A 24,138-nucleotide genomic window follows, 5' to 3' on the forward strand; every position below is an offset into this window, starting at 1 on the left:
ATACAAGAGTAGACATCATTTTTAGCATGTAGTGTAATTCACAGATCAAGATACAAACAAAGCACACGTGAACGGTAGCTCCATATTTGCTTGTCATTTATTTACGCAATATATTTATTAATATATTCATTTACAACATCTATAAAACACATTTTGCATAAATTATGCTACTGAAAAAATAAAACACAGAACTGCGCAGCCAGTTTCCTTTGCCTGGAAGTTGGTTGTAAAATGAGTACTGAGAGACTTTTGTGGACTGCAAAGGCAAACAGAGGTACAGTGTTGACAGAGATTTTGTTTTAGTGTATCAAAGAGTCATTCATTCATTCTGTGGGGCTAGCTGAAAAAAAGTTACGGTCTAATCTTGCATTCAGTCTTAAATCTGTAAACAGAGTCAAACATTTTGAAAATGGATAATTATTATGGCTGCTTCCACTTGTTTCACATGTTTTTATTCCTGAAGACTGAATGCAGGAATAAACCTCCTGATGGATAATCCATTCTGTAATTTATTGTGACTTTGTTGCAAATAGCACCCTGTGCTAAGAGCCACCAAGTATTCACAATCCATAATAACCATAATCATCATGCAACATCTTGAACATCTAAGCAATTGCAAGCTAACAGTAAGAATCCAATACATTTTATTTCTATTGTATACAAAGTAGAGTCATTGGTCCACATACAATAAAAGATGAAATGTAGATAATTAATGTAGTCCATCGAGTGTGACAAACTGGGGTTGTGTATGTTCACATTATTAGTCATTCTTTGTGGAAAAACTAAAGAAATTAACAGATTTCAGAAATGGAAAATGCTTGATTTGCCATATCTATGAGTATCGTAAATTCTCTAATAAAACAAATAAATAAAGGCTAGTCAGTGACTAGACATTGAGGAATTGCATGTACTCTTACAGCTCACATGGTAAATTCAGTCTAATGTTCATTTCCAGACCACTTATTCCATCAGTGCAACATCAGAGCCAAGTCATACTCACCACACTTTTTTCATTAACCAAATAATCCAAATCACTTCTCTTTGCCATTTTTTTAGTGCTGATAACTAGCTAGTGCTAGTTCAACTAAGTTCAACTAAGTTGAAATGATGTTCCAGGTACAACATTAACATGCGTCACAAAGCTATGACATCACAAAAGCATGAATGGTTAGTTGCAGTGATGGTTCTGGAACAATGGAAAACAACACCAAGTGTTATCAGATATACAACAATGCTATAATTGCTGATAGTATTCAAAATTGCCCCAGAATTGAGAAGTAAACTGATTTAAGATGCAGATTTTAAAATCAATTTTCTCTAAAACATAATCTAAAGCTATCGGCTGGGATTAGCTCCAGCCCCCCGTGACCCTGCAAATGATAAGCGGTTTCAGACAATGGATGGATAATCTAAAGCTTGTGTCCACCGATAGCAGCACATATTGCAGATATTTTAAATCTGATTGGATGGTTCTTGCAAAAATGCTTTGACTCTTGAACCTGATATTTTGAATCGCAACTGTTAATCCGATGTATCAATAAGACAACTTAATACATTTCATACCCATTTCAGTCAGTCAAGCCCTCTAACTGTTAGCCAACACACATTGTTTATGGAGAAAATCAGCTGGACATTTTTTAAAGAGTTGCTCTCATCTTGATGCCCTATGCCCTTTGAGCAACAGGAGTTTGACATGACTCTGTTGTTGTGCAGATGGAATTTGTGCTGTTGAAATTATCCAGACTGGAAAACATGGAGCAAGCTTTGAGTTTGCATGAACCACAAAATAAAACAGGAGCAGATGAGAAAAGGGTAATAAAATGGAAATAAAGTTTTACGTTAAAGGGGAACCACCGTTTTTTACAACCTGGACCTTATTTCTAGCATAAAATACAATGATTTACTCACCCAGATAACTTTGGCGTCATTCGGACGAAATTAGATCCAGTGGAGCGCCGCGTATATCCATATAATGCGAGTGATCCGGGCACCGAAGCGCAGCCTCTATGAGCATTATCTGCCACGAAACTAGTTAATTTCACCAATATTTTGTTATGATATGCTAGTGCTATTCCCCTCTGAGTCCGGCCTTGTCTGTTATCAACATCCAGGGTCTTTTACAATTTATGCTAATTTATCTTTTGCCCCCTCTTGTTTGGTGGCATTTAACTGAATAATTTACATCAATTATCAGGAGTAATGACTGCTGGTTACTGGGCTACCAACTCGCGCTGTGATGAGACTCCCTAAATGAACAGGTCTATCAGCACAGCACAGCTTATCACAAGCTAATAAGAGAGCTGGAATGAGTTTCACAAGGTGACAGGATAATCTACTTCCACAGACGCCGTCTACATCTGATTAAAGACGTGATACAACCATTATTTTCAATCGACATTACAGTAATTGTGATAGTGGATTCATTATAGTAAAGTACAAAGAACATCTGTGGTTATATAAATCTAAGTATCATTTTGACTCCACAGATATTGTATATCTGATATGGTAGTGATTCTAACCCCATTATGAATAACACAAAAAGCAACAGTGAAGAAAAGGAAAAACAAAACATTAACAAATAAAAAGGTGCCTGTCCAAATACATAAGTGGAAGGTAGTTTCTAAAGCTTCAGTGCATTACAGACAACATTTCAAATAGCACTTTTATATAATTTCAGTGCGACAACGCAGTTGTCCCTATATGACACAGAGCAGGTGGAAGAGTTCTTCATAAGTCAGAGCATGTAAACAGAGAGAGAAGGACATTCAGAAAGATGGAGTTCCTCACAGTTGTAACGACGTGTGTTCTGGGCGACACTTAAGAGCACAGCAGGCAAACAGGCAAACTCTGTTTGAGGAGGACAAATGAGCAGAAAGGACAGAGTAACAACACAAGACAGGCTGACCTGAGCACAGTCACATACTGTCTACATGATCCAAGTGGAATGTGAGGCTTTTAAACACTGATTACCGACTGACGACTCTGTGAGTTAGGTATGAAAATAAAAGCATGTACAAAATAAATTGCAATGGAATGTTGGTGTGAAAAAGGACGAGTGTCGGCGAGCTAAAGACTACAGTAGATTTAATCAAATGATTGACTTCATATTAAGAAGAATAACTCTGGTTAAAAACAACTTGGGTGTTATTTTCATGACTTTGGCCATCATTTCTATCAGTTATGATAACACTGTACTCACCAAAGTAACTGCTGAAATCTGGGAACATGGCAAGATCACTACAACAAAGTCCAACAGACAAGGAAACACAAGAAGTTAGACATTATCCAGAATTCCTGAACAACTTATTTTAGAAGTAAAACTGAAAGTGAGCACACCTGAAACCTTGCTTGTAATCCTAGAAAGCACCATGAAAACAGTGCACACACAGCTCTGCCTAGTAAGGCAAGTCAAAGTTAAATCAGGAAGTTGTGAACTGTGATGGATGTTTACAGTTTGAGTTATAGAGCATGGTTACCCGATTCTGAACCTGTCGGGACCCAACCGGCTAGGCCAGGTTTGGACGAAAACTCTGTGCTTTCAAGTTCTTTAAGTGGAAACATAGTGAAAAAATAAATATATATAGTGTAAAAATAAGATATATTACGTAATAAGTGATGATGATAAGCGATGGACCTACTGTCTGTGTTGGGACTAAATGTTCTGATATTTACATGACAATGCTTTTAACACAACATGGAAGCTATTTGTTTCTTTCCAAGCGGCAAACATTCATGTTGGTTTAGTTAGCTGAGGATGGAGGATCCAAAGCTAAACATGTCATTGGGGAAGTTCAAAACTACCAAAAAGTAGGGTAAAAAAAGCAAGCTGTAGCCATGGTAACAACTCTGCACAAACCTCTGCACTTCAGCTTACATTAACTGCAGTCTGGTTTGGATGTAAAAAACAGAACACCTGTTAAGAATGGTGTCATGATCCTGGTTTTTGTGTTCTCTTATTTCCTGTTTTATTTTGAAATTGTGCCCTCGTGTGTTGCATTTCACTTCCTCCCTCTGTATGATTTTCCCTCCTTCCAGTGCTCCTTTTCTGTTCCTTCCCCTCCCCTGTCCTTTCCCTGCCTCACTCCACCTGTACCTCATCCCCTCGTTAGTGTGTGTGTGGATATAGGCTGTGTCTCAATTCAGGGGCTGCATCCTTCGAAGGGCGCATTTGAAGGCCAATTACGTCACAACGCCACGCGAAGGCCGTCCCAATTCGAAGGCCCCTAAATGCACCCCACAAATACAGCCTTCTGTTCCCTCTTTTTGGAGGATGCACCTCTACTATCTTCGCGGCCTCCCATATCCCAAGATTCTTTGTGCGCCCGAAAAAGAAGATGAAAAAAGAAAATGGCGACATCAAGTGGTGTAGATCATCACTCTCGCGGGCCTGGGCGGCAGAAATCGTGACGTAAGGGTAAGGGGCGGGAACATCTGGTGACGCAACCAGGAAATGCTCCGAAGGCTAGACCGTCCCATTTAACAACGGTGGACGCGGCTTTCAAAGGTACCTCCGCAAAGGCCACATCCTTCGAAGGATGCAGCCCCTGAATTGAGACACAGCTATAGTCTTTGTGCTCCCTCTTTGTGCTCCCTCATCTCACCCGACATCTCCAGTGTCTCCTAGTGTCTCCCACGTGGTTTCTGGTTTTTGTTCCTGGCTTTATGTTCCTACTTTGCTTTCGTGATTACTGGTTTGAACTTTGCTTTTGATTTGTACTTTACTCTTGGTTTGTACTTTGTGGACGTTTTTTGTTTGCTACTTTGTATTTAGGCATTTTGCACTTCTTGGATTTTGGTTTATCCTCAGCTTTAGTTATGAACATCACACACGTGTCGCAACATATTATAACTTTCTTTCTTCTAAATGTGTCTATCTGCTACTTGGTGCAGGTACTGTCAGCCCTGCTGCTGCTGCTGGAAATAAATTGATGAGAGCAGTGAGACTGAACCAATCACAATGTAATCATTACTGATAGAAATAATGGCCAAAACTATAAAAACAAGACTGATGCTGTAATAAGGCTCCCCAAAGCATTAAGAGAAAAGTGAGGCTTGTGTATCAATAACGACACAAAACATTCAATGCAAAAATCAGTGGAGGACAGGACAGTGGTGGCCATATTGAAGGTCCTGTAGGGCAGCTAAGAAAAATATGGGAGTTCTTCTTCAACATACAGGCTGATAATCAACTCACCAAGTCTTCATCTCTTTTTTTAAAGGGTCAGTTAACCTACATTCGAACATTTTTTTTACTTGTCTTTGTTCAATCCTGTTAGCAGCACAAATTAAATTCCATTCACCCCTTTGTGTTGGGGTGGAGACAAAAAACTCAGAGACAAAGATGACTTGGACAGATAAAAAAAAACTATCTGCATGGTTTGATACTAGAGATGATTTGTCTTAAACATCAAGCTGATCATTTAACCATGGTATCCTGTGACAACATTTATTCTTGGATTATTTTTTGGGGGCGGGTAGCTGTATGAAAATATCATAAGATAAAAATTTTCATTACATTACATTAAAAGTGTATGTAATGTTCCCATTGTGACTATAACGCCAATAAAAGCATACAAGTTGTTTGTAGTGACTAACAATGCAGTCATGATGTCCAGCGGTACACTTCAGAGCTGAGGAGCCTCAGCTTGTGGTCTCAATATGATAAGCTTCCACTAGCATTAACAGAGAGCAGCGTCATCTGAACGACTGACAGGATGAATTACACAGTTTGACTGCTAAAAACTTTCACCTTGGAAAGACCAACCAGGAAGGAGTGTCCACATAATGGCTTGGGTTTAAGTTGGCTTTAGGGTCATAAATATCAACAGAAGAACACAATGTAATCAGCAACATTTGATCTTAAGTTGGCTGGAGACTACTACCTCTCTGACTCAGTTTGAAAGAAAGAAGACAGACATTTTTTCAGCTTCGGGCTGAGCCCTGTGCATTTTCAGACCCAAGTCGAGCTGAGGACAGAGGCTGAGTGTGATGAGGCAGGAGGGAGTCTGCAGAGGACTCCAAGTGCAGGTCTTCACTGTGGCAGGGGGACGATTACCTCCACGTAGTTGATGGGGAAAAAGCCAGACTCTCCGTTGATCATGCCCTCGTACCAGTTCTCATCTATCTGGTTGGTAAGGATGATGATGTCACCCTCCTTGAAGCCTAGCTCACCCTCGTTCTCTGGCTCAAAGTCATAGAGGGAGCGACAGCTTGGCTGGTCCATCACCTCGGACTCTGCAAGGAAGATATGATATAATTATTGAGGAATCATTTAATTCCCGCATATTAACGATTTCAATTAATTGTAGGATCAATAAAATGTCTGAAAAGAACGTGACATGATTTTTTAAAATTGTTTGACAAAAAAAGAGCAACTTCCATCTACTGATGATGACTGTGAGATGTGGTTGAAACAGGGTTTCTGCAGGTTTGAACAAGTCAAATTTAAGACTTTAAGACCGTTTTAAGACCTTTTTGAACTAAATTTAAGACCTACATAAAGTACGAAACAGCAAGGAAAAATAAAGTCCCAGAATTACTTTCGAAAATAACTACATTTATTGCCATTCACAGAGCAACTCAAACAATGAAGAATGGACTCGATGTGTGTCAAGGTTATTATAGTTTTTAAATTTCATTAGTTTTTATTTTAATTTGTTTTTTCTGTTTGCTTTTTATTTCAGTTGAGTTTTAATTCATTTAAGAAGTGATTATAGTTTTAGTTTAGTTTTTATCTAGGAATTTAACCTAATTTAGTTCACTCTAATAACCCACACTTTTTTAAAAAACTGTACACAAACACACACACACACACACACACACACACACACAGTGTTCAAAATCCAAAGCACCTCCGCTTTCAACATCGGAGTTGAAACGAAGATGGTTTGAATGTTGCTCGACTGCTCGGCAATGGCGGTGCAGAGTTCGGGTCGAGCAGAACTGGACGAACTTGGACCTGGAACTGGTGACAAAGGCGTACAAAAGCGTGTGATAGCGTGACTTCGCTGGAGACTTTTAATAGCTAACTGGTGTTTATCCAATTTTGTGTGTGACACCAGCACTTTCACACCAAATGTGCCCAATTTGAGGGTCCTCTTGCAGAGCGTACACTGCGCTTCAGACTCATTATTATGCGGCTTTTAACCAACTGAATTCTGGTTGTTCAAGCCAACACACTAAATCTACACTTTCCCATAGTGTAGCAGATTCCGCAGTCGAAGTCTTTCCGGAACTGGCGAAGTGTACGGCGATAAATTCCGACCGGGCTGTTGGCAAAATGCCACTTACGTTCCTGGATACTTCAGAAAAAAGTACAACACACGGAGCTAACTGTGAATCTCAACAACACATTTCCCAAAAACGAAAAACAAAAAAGGTGATGACAGAAGCGGTAAATGAACGTTCATATTTAAGACCTAACTAAATGTAATTGAAGACCTTTATGCAAAATATGGACATATTTAAGACTTTTTAAGGCCTAAAATGGAGATTGTCAAATTTTAGACTTTTGAACACCCCGCGGAAACCCTGTTGAAAACTGTCAATTCATCTGTTCAGACTTGTTAAACAGTCTTGAATGCAGAGTCAGTGTGTGTTACTCACGTTGAATATTGCCATTGGTAGTAGGGCTCTCAGGCCATGACAGTGGAACAGTGGTTATATGATCAGCTGGGTGAGATGTAAAAACAAATGGAGATGGTGTTGAGCACAAAACAACATGAAACAATGCACACAATCAGCGTATGATGAAGAAATCATTCCAAATTAAACTATACACTACCACTCCATACTGCAAGTACACTAGTTGTGTCAGACTTTTAATAGAAGAGGACTACGTTACATCAACACATTTTGCTTATATACAGTCAAACGGAGTTGTTTTCATCATCTTTATTGGTTATTGATCACCATCAAGGGCAAACTCCATGTAGAAAGACAGGACTGTCAGTCGCTGTGCTGGGTTGCTTGTATCCATGGTGCTTCCAGCTGATCATTGAGAAGAGGGCAAAATCTGTGCGCACGGACAGTGAAACCGAGAGCACGGTTTACACATGCAGTTTTTTCCCGTTGATACGGACTGAGTCAAATGAGCCAAACTGAGGTGTCTGGTAAAACAGAGTGTCTGGTTCCAGAGGGGGGAGAGAGAAACTCTGATGTGTACACTATAGTCTGGACTGCTCACATGCCACATGGTGATTGCTGGTGCGCACTGAAGCTAATGGAATGGAAACACATTCATACACTGATGACAAAGGCTGCCATGCAAGATGCCAACTGCTCATCAGGAGCAATTTGGACTTCAGTATCTTGCTCAACAGGGCTCGAAATTAATGATGTCCCGATGTCCCGGGGACCATAAAAATTCCTAATGGGACACAAATATATTTTGTCCGGGACAGTTACAGGACAGTGAAAAAAAAATGTCAAACTAAACTTCGAAATGGGTGTTATTTGCAAAGTCATTAAATATGAGTACCTAGACGTTACTTTGTCGTTTGAATAATTTATAAAAAAGTGTGAGCGGCGAAACTATAGAAGGCTTGCGTTCTCGCGGCACCTCACGATAGCCTGTTCGTGCAAATGCATTCTACGTCATCTCTGCTGCTGGCTGCTGCTTGACTCACGCCAATGCAGCATTCATAGAGCCAGAGCGATAGACCATCATTAACGACAGGTGGTTGAATAAACATCCCCCTGATGCAAGCCCCAATACTGCCGACTCCCGAAACGAGGACATCCCAAGTCCTGGTCATGATTCATCGCCTTCCCCTGTGGTAAGTTAGTTGTCTTAACTGTCAATGCTAGCTAGTGCTCAGCGATAGCTAACGCTCACTCTCAAACAAAATGCTCAATTCCCTCCTCCGCATTTCCCTGAGGTTGAGGACTATAATGCAGAGCAGGCAGTTGAGCAGTGGTGGCAAAGTCGTCAGAACATGCCGACCCATGTTCAATGAGTCTCTGCGAGACAAGAAAAAAAAATCTCCGCTGCGGTCAGCCGTCCTGACTGAGACTTCAGTGAACTTTCCCCCCAGAAAACAGCATCCCTCCCCTCGAGTGAAATAGTCAGACAGCGTCCTGTTTACTGATGGTGTTTATGTAATTTTGTACGTAAAACGTAACTTTGTCACTTTCCAGGATGTTTGGTGGGTCAGGATCTCAATCACAACACATTATAACAGCATCCATATGATTATAAACAGTCAGCGGGTACATGTTTAGATATAGGAGGACGCCGGGAAACACATTGTTAAAAACACACGTCATCATCATGACGTGTACCGTCATGGCTCCTTTGCAGCCGCAGCGTGTCAATTATACTCTGGTTCGTGTCAATTATACTCTGGTTCGTCTTTTACGCCGGAGCTGCTCGGCTCTGTGTGAACAACCAACGGCGGAGAATTGGCGAACCGCCGCTGTGGCGATAATGCGGCGTCTCTGTGTGAAAAGGGCTAGCAACTCATAGGTTGAAGGGAGCATCTGAACAATGTTTTGTGTTTTTGGGTCTTGAGGAGTATGTGTGAGAGAGTGACACATCAAGACAGAGAGAGGAGTGTTGTGTAGGAGGGCAGGAGTAAGCAGAGTAAATGTGAAGGGGGAGATCTGGTGGGGTGGGTGAATGAGTGAGAGCAAGATGATTGACATTCATAAATGATAACAGAAGATAAAATGATATTCCTATAGTACTACTGACTTGTAATGATAACTTGTAATTACAACTGAAAACAGATACATTTATTAAACTGTATTATGGAACTTCTGTTTTTTGATTATCATTCATACCACTTTTAATGAGGGTTCCAATCATAAAACACAGAGACCATACAGCCATAACATATTGAATTGAAAAATAAAACTATCAGAATTCTTTAATGTTGACATAATGATAAATTAGTCTGGATATTTAGAAACAATAGAAAACATGTCTTAAAACAACTCTTTTCCCTTCTACTCTAGGAGAGGCAACAGATCAGACTAATATTCATATGTTTAATAAAATAATAAGTATTTTAAACTTATATGGTGGACCAGAGTCCATGAAGGGGTTGACTAAGTGACAAAAAAGGATCAAATTATATGTATTCTGCATAATTGGGGGGGCGACGACAATAATTTAAATTTGGGACACTGTTGGTTATATCTGGGACAATACAAAGTAGAATTCGGGACAGTTGTGGGACACTGAGGAAAAAAGTTTATTTCGTTCATTAAAATGTCAATAGATGGAAATATTCTAAAACACTGCACATGGTGGGCTGCAAGTATAATCAGTGCATTTGATGTTATGTTAGCATGTGGTCCAGCTTCATTATATCTGACATGACAGAAATTAATGCAAAATGGAGGGGAGCACACACAATATAAGAAGGAGCCAATAAGTTAATTGTGAGTGCCTTACACCTAAACACTGTATAACAGAATACCTACTTTTCCCATTGACTGGGTGGTTGATCTGGATATCTGTGAGGGACAACAGAAAAAAGTATAGACTAGAACTCAAAACAAACAATGAAGATGGGGCTGAAGAAAAACAAAGCACAGATAAAATACAGACTGATATGTGGCAGCTGTACCAGTGGACTTTAGTGAGGAACTGTAGGAGAGGCCGTTGTGCTGACTGTTGTCCAGGGTCTCCATGCTGCTCCTGATGGACTTTGGTTTGAACTCTCTCTTGGGCCGGCTGCTAGCTGCAGATATCCTGGAAAGCACAGTGTAAAAAACACTTATTCAACAAGGCAAAACAAAACAAAAAAGTGATATTTCGACCAAACAAGAGGTGATTGTGGAAAGGCAAACCAAGACTAGCTAGCTAGGCTATACTGTCCAACTATTGCCTCTTGTTGTACAAAGTGGTATTATGAGACAGGACGGGCAAGCATGTTAGCATGCTAACTATACAGTCTTTCCTATAAAGACTAATATATTTGCGTCGTTGAGGCGGCGATGAGGGAGAACTCTTTGTTCGGACGCGTGTTCTTGAAAAACAATAAACCAATGTCCAATTGGGCTGTAACTTTCGGTGCAAAGACCCGTTTATTCATTTACATTCATGCCATTAACTCAAAACGCTAATACTTAGGCCTACTTAGTAACACACTTTCTCTAACACGGTCAAAAAACTATATGCAGGTTCCCCCTCACACACCTGCCACTCATTACCTGGCGCATACAGTACCTATATGCCTTCTCTGGCGCTTGTGACACCTTGTGTTGGGACCAAAAAACTACAAGTAAAATAAAAATAGAACAAACCAAAATATTGTTATATGGCTCCAACACTAACTTTAGTAGACATCTCTGCAACACAATACATAGATGACATAGCATCAACACTGCTGTTTCTTCACACTCTGGAGATAACAACATTTAATTTTTGGAATGTTTAAAGTAGATTTTGTCTATTTTACATAATATCCCTTTAATTGAACTATAACCCCAAGTTTTTTTTGTTTTGGTTTCAGTATATGTTGATATACTAGCCATGACAGGTGATCCATGGTTCAGTCCACACTGACTGCTGTTGTGCTGACTGTGTGAAGAGTTTTGAACAAGTTAGCTCATATGGCCCAGGGTTTGAGTCTGTCCTGGGCCCTTTGCTGTGTGTTACCTCCCCTCTCTCTCATCCTGTTTCCTGTCATCTCTGAAGCTGTCCTATCAATAAAGCCATAAAAAGGCCAAAAAAACCAAACACACGGAGGTCTGACCCATCTGATGTTCCTGCTGTGATTATTTCATGAACTGTGTTGCTTTGCTAGAGTCTCTGAATACTCAGACTATCAAATGGTTTGGGGTAAATTTACCTGTTGGGCCACGGACTAAAGAAAATGACTGCATCATTTTCTTTAGTCTGTGGCCCAACAGGTAAATTAGGTCTCCAATATTTTAATGAGACATGACAGCATCAAACATGCATTTTACATGAATAAGATGTATACACAAAAACACAATGAAATTGTATGTAAGCTGGTGCGCAATGCAGGGCTTTCTCAGGGTTTACTCTAGTAGTGAGTCTACTAGTGAGTCATGTCTGGAGTATATTTTTGAGAAGCGCAGGTATCCCATTTGCCATCATACCAAGACATTAAGTATGATACCAAGCATTAGTACTAGCTGCTTTCAGGCTAATCCCATGTGTTGAAAAAGAAAAGAAGAAAACAACAACAACCAATAACACACTGTCAGTGTGGATGTCAGTGAGCCTCCATTGCATGCTCAGAGCCAGTACATCCAGTACATAGTTTCTAAATTTGCTGCTCAAAGACCTTCTGTAACGGCATTCACGCTGAAATGAGAAATGACTTTCTAAACAGTAGAACCAGAATGAGATTGTTAAGAGGGTGAACACTTAATTAAAGACAGTAGAGTGAAGGTGGCCTCAAATACAACAGAAAGAGCACGTCTCTTACGTCTTCTGCAGCTTTCTGCTGAGCTCCTCTAGGATTTCACTCGACTGCTGGTGGTACTCTACAGCTGCCTCAATCAGTGCTGAGAGCTGGCTCACCTGCTCCACCTATTGGCCATAACCATGTGTGCAGACACAAGCAAATACACACAGACACATACATACATCAACTCACCCTCCTGCAAAGTGACTCAACTTCTTAGTAAAAAGTCTGGAACATTACACTTCGTAATATATTATTTTTATAATGGTCACAAATTCAAATATTAACAAAAAACAGAACTTAAGTACTAACTAATGATATGGCTTTGTCTACTGTACACTGGATGTCAGTACATTGTAAAATCTTGTCCCAGCCTGTCTCTTCACAATGTATGTATCAAACCTGATCTTTTCTCATGTCTACGTCTAAAAATGCAAAAATCTGAAGGAACTGTTATTTTGTTCCAACCACTGAGAAAGAAATATAGTAAAACTTGCATGCAAATCTAATCTAATCTAATCTCCATGTTGAACAGTTTGATGACATTGCCTCCTATTGGGCAGTATTTTGAAACTTGGTAATTCATACTATTCATTACTATACATGTTTTGATTGTTAACTGCCTTATGTTTAATACTGGCTATATGTCATTTTTTTCTTATTTAGAAGTTCCATATTTGCTTACATCATTCTCCAGGAAGTTAAACATGCTCCTCTCAGCCAGCTCTTTGCTCTCCTCAAACTTCTCCACAGCCTGTCTGATCTCCTCTTCTGGAATCTTCCCCTGACGCTTCTTCTTATAGTCGAAGTCTAACCGACGGCCCTCCAGCTTCTTCAGGTGGTGCTGCAAGCACAAACAGGAACATGTCAATATCATGTATCTTCTTTTTTGTCGTCACATGTCTAAACACTTCTTCTGCAAACATATTGTATGGCCAGTACTGGCATTACCTTAGAGACTGACATAATAGTAATAGAAACAATGCAAAGGCACACATCCTGTACACACAGTATGCAGGTAGATAATATTTTTGTTTTAGGGTTCCTACACATTTTTCATTTTCAAATTCCATACTTTTCCAGACTCGTATATAATCTCTGTAGATTTTTCATACAACATTTAAAATGTAAGTACAAATAGCGAGAAGTAAATACATGGTTTGAAAATCCAAGTGGGAACATGCATGTTACATTCTTAGTACAGTATTTATGCTAACCCTAACCAGACTTTATATTTGAGATTATGAGGTCAGCCCTCAGAAATCTTACATTTACCCACTGTGGCTGTTTAGTCTACACTCCAACACAGAAAGTTGGATGATGTTTCACTGTCAATCATACGCCCCAAAGAGGAAGTACACTAACTGGAGTTACCTATACTCTATACTTATTTTCAACATATTGAGTGATTATGTTATATTATTGTTCCCTCCATATTTTTCATTCTCTTTTATAAAGACCTGAATATAAAGTAAAAAAAATCACATTTTCACTGCCTTGTTTAATCACCGTATCAAGGGGGACAACGATAAGTGCAGCCATTTCCTTATGCAGAAAAGATAGTCTGTTTATATTTCTAAAATTACAGAACCACAACTCCAAATTTCAGACAAGCTTAACATTTGCTTATTTGTGAAGTATGTAATTTGAAGCTATTGCTGCATTTTGTTTCAAACAAATTTTGCTATCCATATCTAGGCCTGGACATTAGTAATATTCTATACTTTTCTATACTGCGTAGGACCTCTGTTGTTTTTTACTCTTATTTGCTCTAAAATGTATAATTTTATGTAATCTTAAACATAATGATATACACTTTTTATTTATTTATTCTTTTTTTTTTGTCAAATTAATATTACCTCTGCCTACAAAATTGATTACATTGCACTGATTGCATTTTCATCACAAAAATACAAAATCCAAGTTCATATCACATGAACTTGGATTTTGTAACGGAAATGGAGAAAAATTTTGTTTTGTGAATTCATGGACTGAACTGTAACCCCCACCTTTCTGGTGTAGTTCGAACAAACTGTGGGGTGTTTGCCAGTTTAGTTCAGTTAATTAGGGCTGCTGTGAAAGCTGTCAATCAACTGGTGTAGACTAAACAATAAGATTGAGACCGTCTTTAAAAAGGCATCTTGGTCCAGTTGGGTCCAGGTGTATTGTGCGGTTTGTCCGCAGTGTGAAGGCAAAGTAGACCCACAACAAGATTCTGTTACTATTAAATTAATCTGCTAATCATGAGCGGTTGAGAAAGCATTCTCCTAAGTATCTGTATAGGCAATGTATACAATAATGCAAGATAATTTGGTACCCATTGTGGATGCACTGATCTGATACACGAAATCAGTGATGAAATTAATACTGGCCTTAAGCAAATCTGTTCAAGCCGGGACATGACCAATCCATGTGCAGTGTCTCAATTTTGCTTCTTTGTCTGTCATTATAAAATGTTCTTTTCTGGCTGTGAGTTATATTCACTCTTGTGTTCATTTACATAAAAATAACCCAAATGAGTTTCACACAGTGCCACAGATTTTAGCACTGGTATCACATCAGCACTATTTTGGAGAGAATTTTGTTCCTTTATTATTCAATCAAATAGAATAGATTTGAAACCAAAAAAAAGATTTGAGAGCAAAAGAGAGTAAGTGGCAATCAATTTTTTTTTTTTTTTTGAGATCGAAACAGAACAGGTTGCAATTGAAAAAAAATATGAGAGAGCATATTTCTTCAACTTCAATCAAAACTAATGTTTGTAAGTAAAAACATACGAGCATTTTGCTTTAATATCAGTCCTCTTTGCTTTCAAGTTAAAAACCTTTGCTTGCAGATCAGTCCTCTTCGGTTGCAAGTTCTAAAGTTTTGCTTGCGAATTCAACTGCACTTGATGGGCGGGGCCTACGCTGGTGGATGAGAGAAGAGTTTCTATTGGCTGGTTTGACCTGGCTCCAGCGCCAGCTACGCCTTCCGTATTACGCCCTTTGAGCTGTCAGTAGTATGGAGGACTAAACATGACTTAAGTATATATAAATAAATAAATAAATGCATAAATAAATGTATAAATAAATGCTGAAATAAATAAATAAATACATAAATAAATAAATAAATACATAAATAAATAAATGTATAAATAAATACAGGAATAAATAAATAAATACAGGAATAAATAAATGCATAAATAAATGTATTAATAAATGCTGAAATAAATAAATAAATACATATATAAATAAATAAATAAATAAATGTATAAATAAATACAGGAATAAATAAATAAATGTATAAATAAATACAGGAATAAATAAATGCATAAATAAATAAATGCTGAAATAAATGTATAAATAAATACATTTATTTATTTCTGTATTTCTGTGTCCATATGTTAATGAGGTAGGAGGTCCTAACCTCAGTCAACAGCATGATTGGTTACAGGAGTGTGCTTGATTCGGGTCGACTACTTCTGCCTTACTAGCGGCGCTGATGTTGTTGGCTACCAGCCCGTCCGCTCAGCTAACCCTTAGCTGCAGTTCTGGTTTAGTAATGGCAGTTTTTGTACGATCATTAGCGAACGATTTAGAGAACCATGCAATCAACGACTATGTTCAGTTTCGTCTGGATAGATTGATGGATGACTTGGCTCAGCTAAACGCCAATATCGATGTGCAAACTGAGCTAGCAGTGTTAGACGGTCTGGAAGAAGTCGGCCGCCAACTTTACATCCTGTCAGAGACAGAAGAAGGGACCCTTGGACGTCCTCTATCCCACCGTGATAGCATAGACTACGAGCTACAAGGACCAAAACCCCAGTTTTTAAAAAAATAAGCCGTCCTCCGAGCTGGACGGACAACATTGATCGCTATGCACAACCGGCAGCCGGGCGAGTGCGCAGGGACCGTCTGCAAATTGCAATACAAGAGCACGACGCTGCAAACAAAAGTCAATAACTCCACTGTTATACAGTATTGAGACTCCAAAATCACTACACACACCGAGAGTCTCCTCATGGTCATACTACAACAGCTGTTTTGGATAAATGTGCCTTTTGCATAATTTTGGTGATTTTTTATTGGTATTAATCATTAATATCTACCAATATTAATCAATAGCTTCACTGTTATACAGTATTGAGACTCCAAAATCACCACACACATCAAGGGTCTCCTCATGGTCATACTACAACAGCTGTTTACTAAACCAGAACTGCAGCTAAGGGTTAGCTGAGTGGGCGGGCTGGTAGCGAACAACATCAGCGCCACTATTAAGGCAGAAGTAGTCGACCCGAATCGAGCACACTCCTGTAACCAATCATGCTGTTGACTGAGGTTAGGACCTCCTACCTCATTAACATATGGACACAGAAATACAGAAATAAATAAATGCAGGTGAACAGAAATGTAGAAATAAATATAAAGCATTTATTTATTTATTTATTTATACATTTATTTCAGCATTTATTTATTTATGCATTTATTTATTTATTCCTGTATTTATTTATACATTTATTTATTTATTTATGCATTTATTTATTTATTCCTGTATTCATTTATACATTTATTTATTTATTTATTTATGCATTTATTTATTTATTTAGTTATACTTAAGTCATGTTTAGTCCTCCATACAGTAGACTGGAAAAGCGCTATAGGAATGCAAGACCATTTACCATTTACACCCACTTCTCCCTTTTGCTGTGCTGCTTGGAGGTAAGTTGATAGCCTGTTGCTCTTGAAACGTTTCCCATAAGTAATGAATTGCGCTATATATCGTTAGCTACAGCCTGCCGTACATTCACAACAACAACAACAACAACAACAACAACAACAAGTAATGAATTATAATGCCCTGCTGCTGCAAGCACACTGATTAGCAGCATCATGGTTGTCTCTGCTAGTCACGGCCTGAGCAGAGTAGCCTAATGAGTGAGTGAATTACAGGGAGGCGTATACAACGTAGGGCTGTGATTTAAACATTTAGTGTTGCATGGTACTCGCGGTGCCAAAACGTCACGGTTCCTACACAACAGTACTAACGTGGATTACTAAACTACCGCTGAACGCGGTGCCAGTGGACTGTGTAGCAGGCTGCTGCTACTCCTCCTGGCTCCGTTCTCACTACAGCTGTTTAATGTCAACAAACAGATCAGTGGTGCTGAAATTTGCGTTTCTCTACCATAGCCTACACATTCTACATCTGGGAGGTCAAAAGCATCATTCAGTCGGACCGTCTGATGCAGCTGCTCCTGTATAGACCAGTAATGCTGGCTGGTTAGAAATATGTGCGTGAATTTGTTAAATTATTCGCCACGTGTGTTTGTTGACATTAGAACAGCTGTAGTGAGAACGGTGCCGGGAGGAGTTGCAGCAGCCTGCTACACAGCGGTAGTTTAGTAATCCACGTTAGTACTGTTGTGTAGGAACCGTGACGTTTTGGGGGGGGGCAACCGCCATTCCGACATGTCACCATTCCGACATGAGGCCCTAATTGTCGGAATGGCAACACTTATACCTTTAATTAAACGTCCCACCATTCCGACAAATTTTTCCTCCTAAGGTCGGAATGGCGGTATTTTTTCGTTTTTTAAACGTGTTGCCATTCCGACACATCTTTTAAAAGGGTTAAGGTTAGGGTAAGGGTTATGGGTTGGGTTAGTATTAGTCTTGTCGGAATGCGGGGACGAAACTTTGTCGGAATGGCGGAACGTTCGCATGTTGGAATAGCGGTATGTCTGGATGGTGACATGTCGGAATGGCGGTATGTCGGAATTTTGGGATGTCGGAATTTTGGGATGTCGGAATGCCAGCATGTAACCACGTTTTGGCACCGCGAGTACCATGCAACACTAAATGTTTAAATCACAGCCCTACGTTGTATATGCCTCCCTGTAATTCACTCACTCATTAGGCTACTCTGCTCAGGCCGTGACTAGCAGAGACAACCGTGATGCTGCTAATCAGTGTGCTTGCAGCAGCAGGGCATTATAATTCATTACTTGTTGTTGTTGTTGTTGTTGTTGTTGTTGTGAATGTACGGCAGGCTGTAGCCAACGATATATAGCGCAATTCATTACTTGTTGTTGTTGTTGTTGTTGTAAATGTACGGCAGCACTCCCCATTTTATTTTGTCTTTATTTAGTGTTGGTGCAAGAACCTCGGCCTGGATCGTTTGCGTATGCCTGTAACATTAGTGCCGTAGAGACCTGGCATGGTGTGGTCAGTGTTATGAATAAAAGTGCCATGTAGAAACCCCCACATGTTGCCTGCCGTCTCTTGAGTAACCGCACTAAAGTGGACCATCACCTTCCCCTTCACTAGCCCACGTTACTGTTACCACGTTACTGGGCTGTTATAAGTGACGATCTTGAACTACAGAAGTCTGCTAACAATTATCTTAATGAATAATGCAACAAGGACGAAGCATGTACACTGCATTGTGTGTTTATTCAGAACGGAATGGATCGCAAATGAATAAAGTAATGATTAAAAAAAAAACATAGCCTACACAAATGCTTGATCAAGTGCCCGGCCCGGCCCAGGATAGTGGTGGGAAATAAGTCCGGGCTCGGGCTTTGGCAGACAATCTAAGCAGCACAGCACAAGAGGGAAATGGGTGTAATGCGGAAGGCGTAGCTGGCCCTGAGCCAGGTCAAACCAGCCAATAGAAACTCTTCTCTCATCCACCAGCGTAGGCCCCGCCCATCAAGTGCAGTTGAATTCGCAAGCAAAACTTTAGAACTTGCAACCAAAGAGGACTGATTTGCTAGCAAAGGTTTTTAACTTGAAAGCAAAGAGGACTGATTTATAAGCAAAATGGTTTTGAGTTTTGATTGAAGTTGAAGAAATATGCTCTCTCATATTTTTTTTCAATTGCAACCTGTTCTGTTTCGATCTCAAAAAAATAAATAAATTGATTGCCACTTACTCTCTTTTGCTCTCAAATCTTTTTTTTGGTTTCAAATCTATTCTATTTGATTGAATAATAAAGGAACAACATTCTCTCCATACACACTCTGTATCAGTTGATATCTTGATTTAAGGTGCCAGAATATGTGTCAACAGAGAAATAGTTGAATAGGTGCATCCCTAGCAACTATGTTAACGTTAGTAATGCAAGTATGGGAGTGCAGGAATTTTACCTGATGTACCAGAATATAAAAATGAATAAGGCTTCAGCAGTTTCTCATTAAAAAGTGAGTGAAACGTATCAAATACACACTTACTGTTCTTTCTCCGCCTTTAACAGTAAAAAAATACATGATGTCTGGACTAATAATACTTATTTGTTCATTAGTTCTTGGTGAAACCAGCGGAGATAAATAAACACATCAGTTTTAGTAAAGAGCAGCTGCTGGCAGTCAGGGTTGGACTTCAACTTTAGATAAGGTGAATAGAAGGGTTCCCTCGTAGCTATAAATGTATTATGATGGTTAGATATGATGTGGTTCTGTGAGTACTTCATGTCATCAATACTAGTGGTAGAAAGTGAGCAAGAACAAGTTCATTAAGTTGTGAAGTACATTTGCTCACATGACTATTTGCATTTAATGCAACTTCATACTTGTACTCTGTCTCTACAAGGAGGGATTCAGTCCCTTCTATTTCAGAGGCAAAGTGCACATTATTCTACTACATTTTTCCGACAGAAGCTTTTTTTATTTTTATGGTGTGGTATTTATAGTTGGATCACTTTAACTGAAATATAGTTGTGGCAGAACCTTTAACATTGAATGCGTTCATGCAAATTAAATATAGGCAACATAATAATCATGCAGGTTTACAATGGTCCAACAGCAGTTACATATGTGCTGCTGAAATATTGGCACACCCTGGAGGTGTTACCACATTTCCCCCTGTGTGCAAAAGCTATCAGTATTACGAGAACTTGAGGGCCTGGTTTTGAACTATGGAACAAAGGCAATACTATAATATTACATCCCCCTACATTTCAACTCATGTACGAAGAAGTACTTTATTAGTCCCTTTACAGAGTTTTTTCTTTTTTTAAGTTTAGTTTCAGGTACAGGCAGTAGATGATTTGAGGGGGGATGAGGGGGGATGCCGTCCCCCTTGTTAGCAAAATTACCAAAAAGCATCCCCCTTGTTAACCTGCCATCACTCTCCATCACCTAGTAGCAGAAAGTGTTTTACAAATCACAAGCGGCTGCGATCAGCTCCGGCGCACAGTGGGGTCAAGCCGTGCACGGCTGCTTTGCGTTCCGGCTGCTTTGCGTTCGGGCTGCCTGGTCGATTTTTGACGGAAGCCGCAACAAGCTGCACAGAGCAGATCGCGCCGGCAGGAAGTCAGAGACAGGAACAACATAGAGCATCGGGTCAATTTTCAAAATAAAACACCCTGTGCAGACTCCCGATTGTATAAAAACGAAAAATGACCAGATCAACAAAATCTGAGCAAGTCAACAAAATCGGGCAGGCCAAAGGCTCAGCTTCTGAAACGTTCCCGCTGGGTTCTCTTTATACATTCATGGTATGATGCCGTGAGGGCGGAACAAAACCTAGAGCAGACGTAACGTCATAGAGCAGCATCCGGTGGATTCCCAGCGCGTCGCTCGTGTAGAGGCAGTGGCGAACTTAGCCATTTGGGGGCTCCAGGCGAACAGTCATTTGGGGGCCCCTGCATCTACCGGTCTCATGTACCTTATATTGCATAATGAGATACTCCATACAAGGCATGAACAAAGGTCACTATCCTTCCTTTCTTCCATCACACTCGGCCAGTGTAATCCATATTGGATTAAACATCCTTTTCTATGGATATTGCAAACTCTCATATTGTCCTAAGGCATGGATGTGTGCAAATAGATCTGAATTTGTTTCAACTTTAGTTTTCCTGATCTTCTTCAGCCCCTGACTAATGCATGTTCTCACTGACAAGATAATCTTGACTCTTCAACTCTTAACAAAGATTCATATGACCTTGGTTATACAATATTAATTAAGACTTGACATTTGTTATTCCAGGGTTAAATAAAGATTTATTTAAAAAAAGAAAAAAAGATTGAAAGACGCAAGGACTGTCTCATTACTTGCAGTTTATACCTTGCAGACTGATTTATCTGGTGGTATAGAGCTATATACTGGGAGCAAACGGTGTAGACGGCTGCTCTTGTTCCGCCGACGGTTCCGCTGCCACCGCGATTCTTGTAAAAAAGCCTGATAGTTTTGGCAGCTTTGAAATAAACTCCTGCCTTTGGTCCCTCTTCTTCTTTTTCTGTGACCCGCTTTCGTATATTTGCTTCATTTCTCTTGATTTATCTCTTCTCTCTCTCTTACCGCTATTTACTGTTTTGGATTTTACGCCGTAATCATTTCCGCATACGTGCAGCGTGATGAGTGTGATGCGTAACATGGAATAGTCCATGTAGTGCAGACTGAAGGGGGGTGCACAGTTGGCAGAAAGACCATCAAAACATGAGTAATTGATCAAATTAGACATCCCGATGCTACTATTGTGAAGAGATTTTTATAAAAACAATAAATATGGGGACAAAATATAAAGAGGGCATTTTGGGGGCCCCAAAGGGCCTTGTATGGGGCCCGGGGCTCCAGGCAAATGCCTGGTTTGGGTAGTAGTAGTAGTACGGCCAGCCTCTGTGTAGAGGAGGAGCACAACAAGTTTGCTTGTTTTAAAACTAAAAGTTACTTTTTGTAAGTGTTTTTAGTGTGCCTGTTCAGAACATGGTGGCTTATGTTATGTTGGTATTTGTCATTTTTGTGCTGGTTTATAGTTTAACCATTAGTGAGGTAGCTGTCACATTTCCTGACACCAGCTGTTTTATCCCCCATTGAAGCGCACTCTGCTGGACAAACTATGTCATTACACCAATTTTATATTACCCCAAGCATGTTTTTCTCCATTATAGTTTTTAAATATAAGGTTTCATATTGGTGCATATCGGACAATATTACACTGATACCGATATATCTGTGAGAGGCTCATATTGGCCGATAACTCGGTCAGGCTCTACTATTTTGCACAATGTTCATTGTGTGTCCTTCAAGGAATTTAGATGGTAAAAAATTCCAAGGGGTCATGTAACTTAAAATGACCCTGCATGAGAAAACCCTGCCTGAATAAACTCAGTCCACTGCATACAATTTAAAGTTGTATTTACTCATTACCTTAATACAGTTATAAAAAGACAATTGTAATAGGAGGAAGGAAGATAACTGGATAAAATGGAATTGGAGAATTAGAAATGTCACAGTTATGGTTAAGGCGTCCTGCAACGATGTCCTTTGGGAGGTGTACATAGGTGTGTCGGGGCAGGGTGGTGCTCCGATTGTGCCATCCCCCCTGTTAAAAATTAACAAATCACCTACTGGGTACAGGCTGCTGTAATGTACCGTAATCTCTTTCAGGTCCTTATCCTGTAGATTCTGCAGAGGGTCAATAAAGTTTTGTTTGACGCTTATGTCCAGGGAGTCCTTCACATCTGCCATCTGCCTCATGGCCTCACCCATATCCACCAGAGCACAGCCTAGAGGACAGAGACAGACATCATCGTTTTATTTGTGTGTGTGTTTGTAGTTTCCAGCAATATTTCTACATACTGAAGGTCAATATATGACCCCCCCTGCATCTTTGATTGTTTGCAAATGAGAAATGCCAATTTTCTTAAATATGAGAATAGGTACCAAAGATGGAGTCCTCTCCCAGTTCATGGCCATAGCGCAGCATGCAGTCACCCAGCAGTCCTTCAGTCTGAGGGTAACCAGTGGTCTTCACTTGTCCTCGGATCTTTGACATTGTGTTAAGCATGTTCAGTTTGGCTCGAGAAGCTAAGGAGGAAAAAAAATATTTTGTAAGACAGTGTTGTAATGGAAGATAAAATTGTATTACATTCTTTAACAAAATAACATAAGAGATTTTTCTTTACCTGGGTTAGGTTGAAGGTATTCTGTTGTTTTGGACAAGAGGTCAAACACTGATTTGTTGGTCACCTCAATTTTCTGATAGGAGAAAAGATGATAAAAAAAAGAGATATTACAGTTATGTGTATTTATATTTTTCTGTCCTATGGCATATAAGAAACGCTCAATTCAGTCAGTTATTGATTCAGTTGTCCAAGTTGGGCTAATGGATAACTATTACAATATTGTAAATGAATATAATTATAAGTGATAAAACACATCCATCACCCTCTCCATCTCCATGAAGTCTTCATCCAGCTTCGTCCCCTCGGCCCCACTGATCTTTTCACTGAGTAGCTGTATAGGGAGAGCAGAGACAGGCTTATAGAGGACTGAAAAATACACTTCATAAACAACAATAGGAGGGTAGAAGAACAATTCATTAACCAAAAGCTCATGAGATGTCTAAGTGTGTGGTTGCTTTGTTAACACTCAGTGAGCAGTGTGTCTACATTATTTTGCTGTACGCAACTCACTTTCTTACAACCTGAGTGTTATTTTCCACATTAAGTTGATTTCACAGAATTGCAGAACATTTTATATGATAACACGATCAGACATATTTACAATTTAATGATTAACTGACTGCATTTGTATAAGTTCTTTACTAGTCTTACCGAACACTAAAAGCACTTTACAACACAAGCCAGCACTCACCCATTTGCACACATATTCATAAACAGGTCGCAGAAGGTGTAAAATGGCACCTGCTCATCAGGAGGAATAAAACTGCATGAGGCTTATAATAAATGTAGTTAAGACTCGGAAGGAATTTAATAAAAGGTCAAAAGTGAAATTGAAGGTGAAATAGAAGTGCTGTC

General features: G+C 39.5%; 1 protein-coding gene across 4 annotated transcripts in view; it reads right to left on the reverse strand.

Moving 5' to 3' along the window:
- Window positions 1-79: 79 nt before the first annotated feature.
- sh3gl3a (SH3-domain GRB2-like 3a) overlaps window positions 80-24,138 on the reverse strand; it is a 79,162-nt gene continuing 55,103 nt past the window's right edge. The window contains exons 2-11 of one of the 4 annotated variants that reach the window (XM_084353818.1): window positions 23,546-23,614; window positions 23,284-23,356; window positions 23,042-23,185; window positions 22,751-22,884; window positions 13,072-13,230; window positions 12,408-12,511; window positions 10,575-10,699; window positions 10,429-10,461; window positions 7,606-7,671; window positions 80-6,234 (exon numbers count right to left, since the gene is read on the reverse strand). In XM_084353818.1, the coding sequence (XP_084209944.1) occupies window positions 6,032-6,234; window positions 7,606-7,671; window positions 10,429-10,461; window positions 10,575-10,699; window positions 12,408-12,511; window positions 13,072-13,230; window positions 22,751-22,884; window positions 23,042-23,185; window positions 23,284-23,356; window positions 23,546-23,614 (1,110 nt within the window). In that variant the 3' untranslated portion in view covers window positions 80-6,031. Of the gene's footprint in view, window positions 6,235-7,605; window positions 7,672-10,401; window positions 10,462-10,574; window positions 10,700-12,407; window positions 12,512-13,071; window positions 13,231-22,750; window positions 22,885-23,041; window positions 23,186-23,283; window positions 23,357-23,545; window positions 23,615-24,138 lie in introns of all 4 variants that reach the window. The other 3 variants (XM_084353821.1, XM_084353819.1, XM_084353820.1) reach the window with 3 other exon arrangements.

Source organism: Pagrus pagrus (genome assembly GCF_965226575.1).
Source record: "Pagrus pagrus genome assembly, chromosome: 1".
NCBI lineage: Eukaryota > Metazoa > Chordata > Actinopteri > Spariformes > Sparidae > Pagrus > Pagrus pagrus.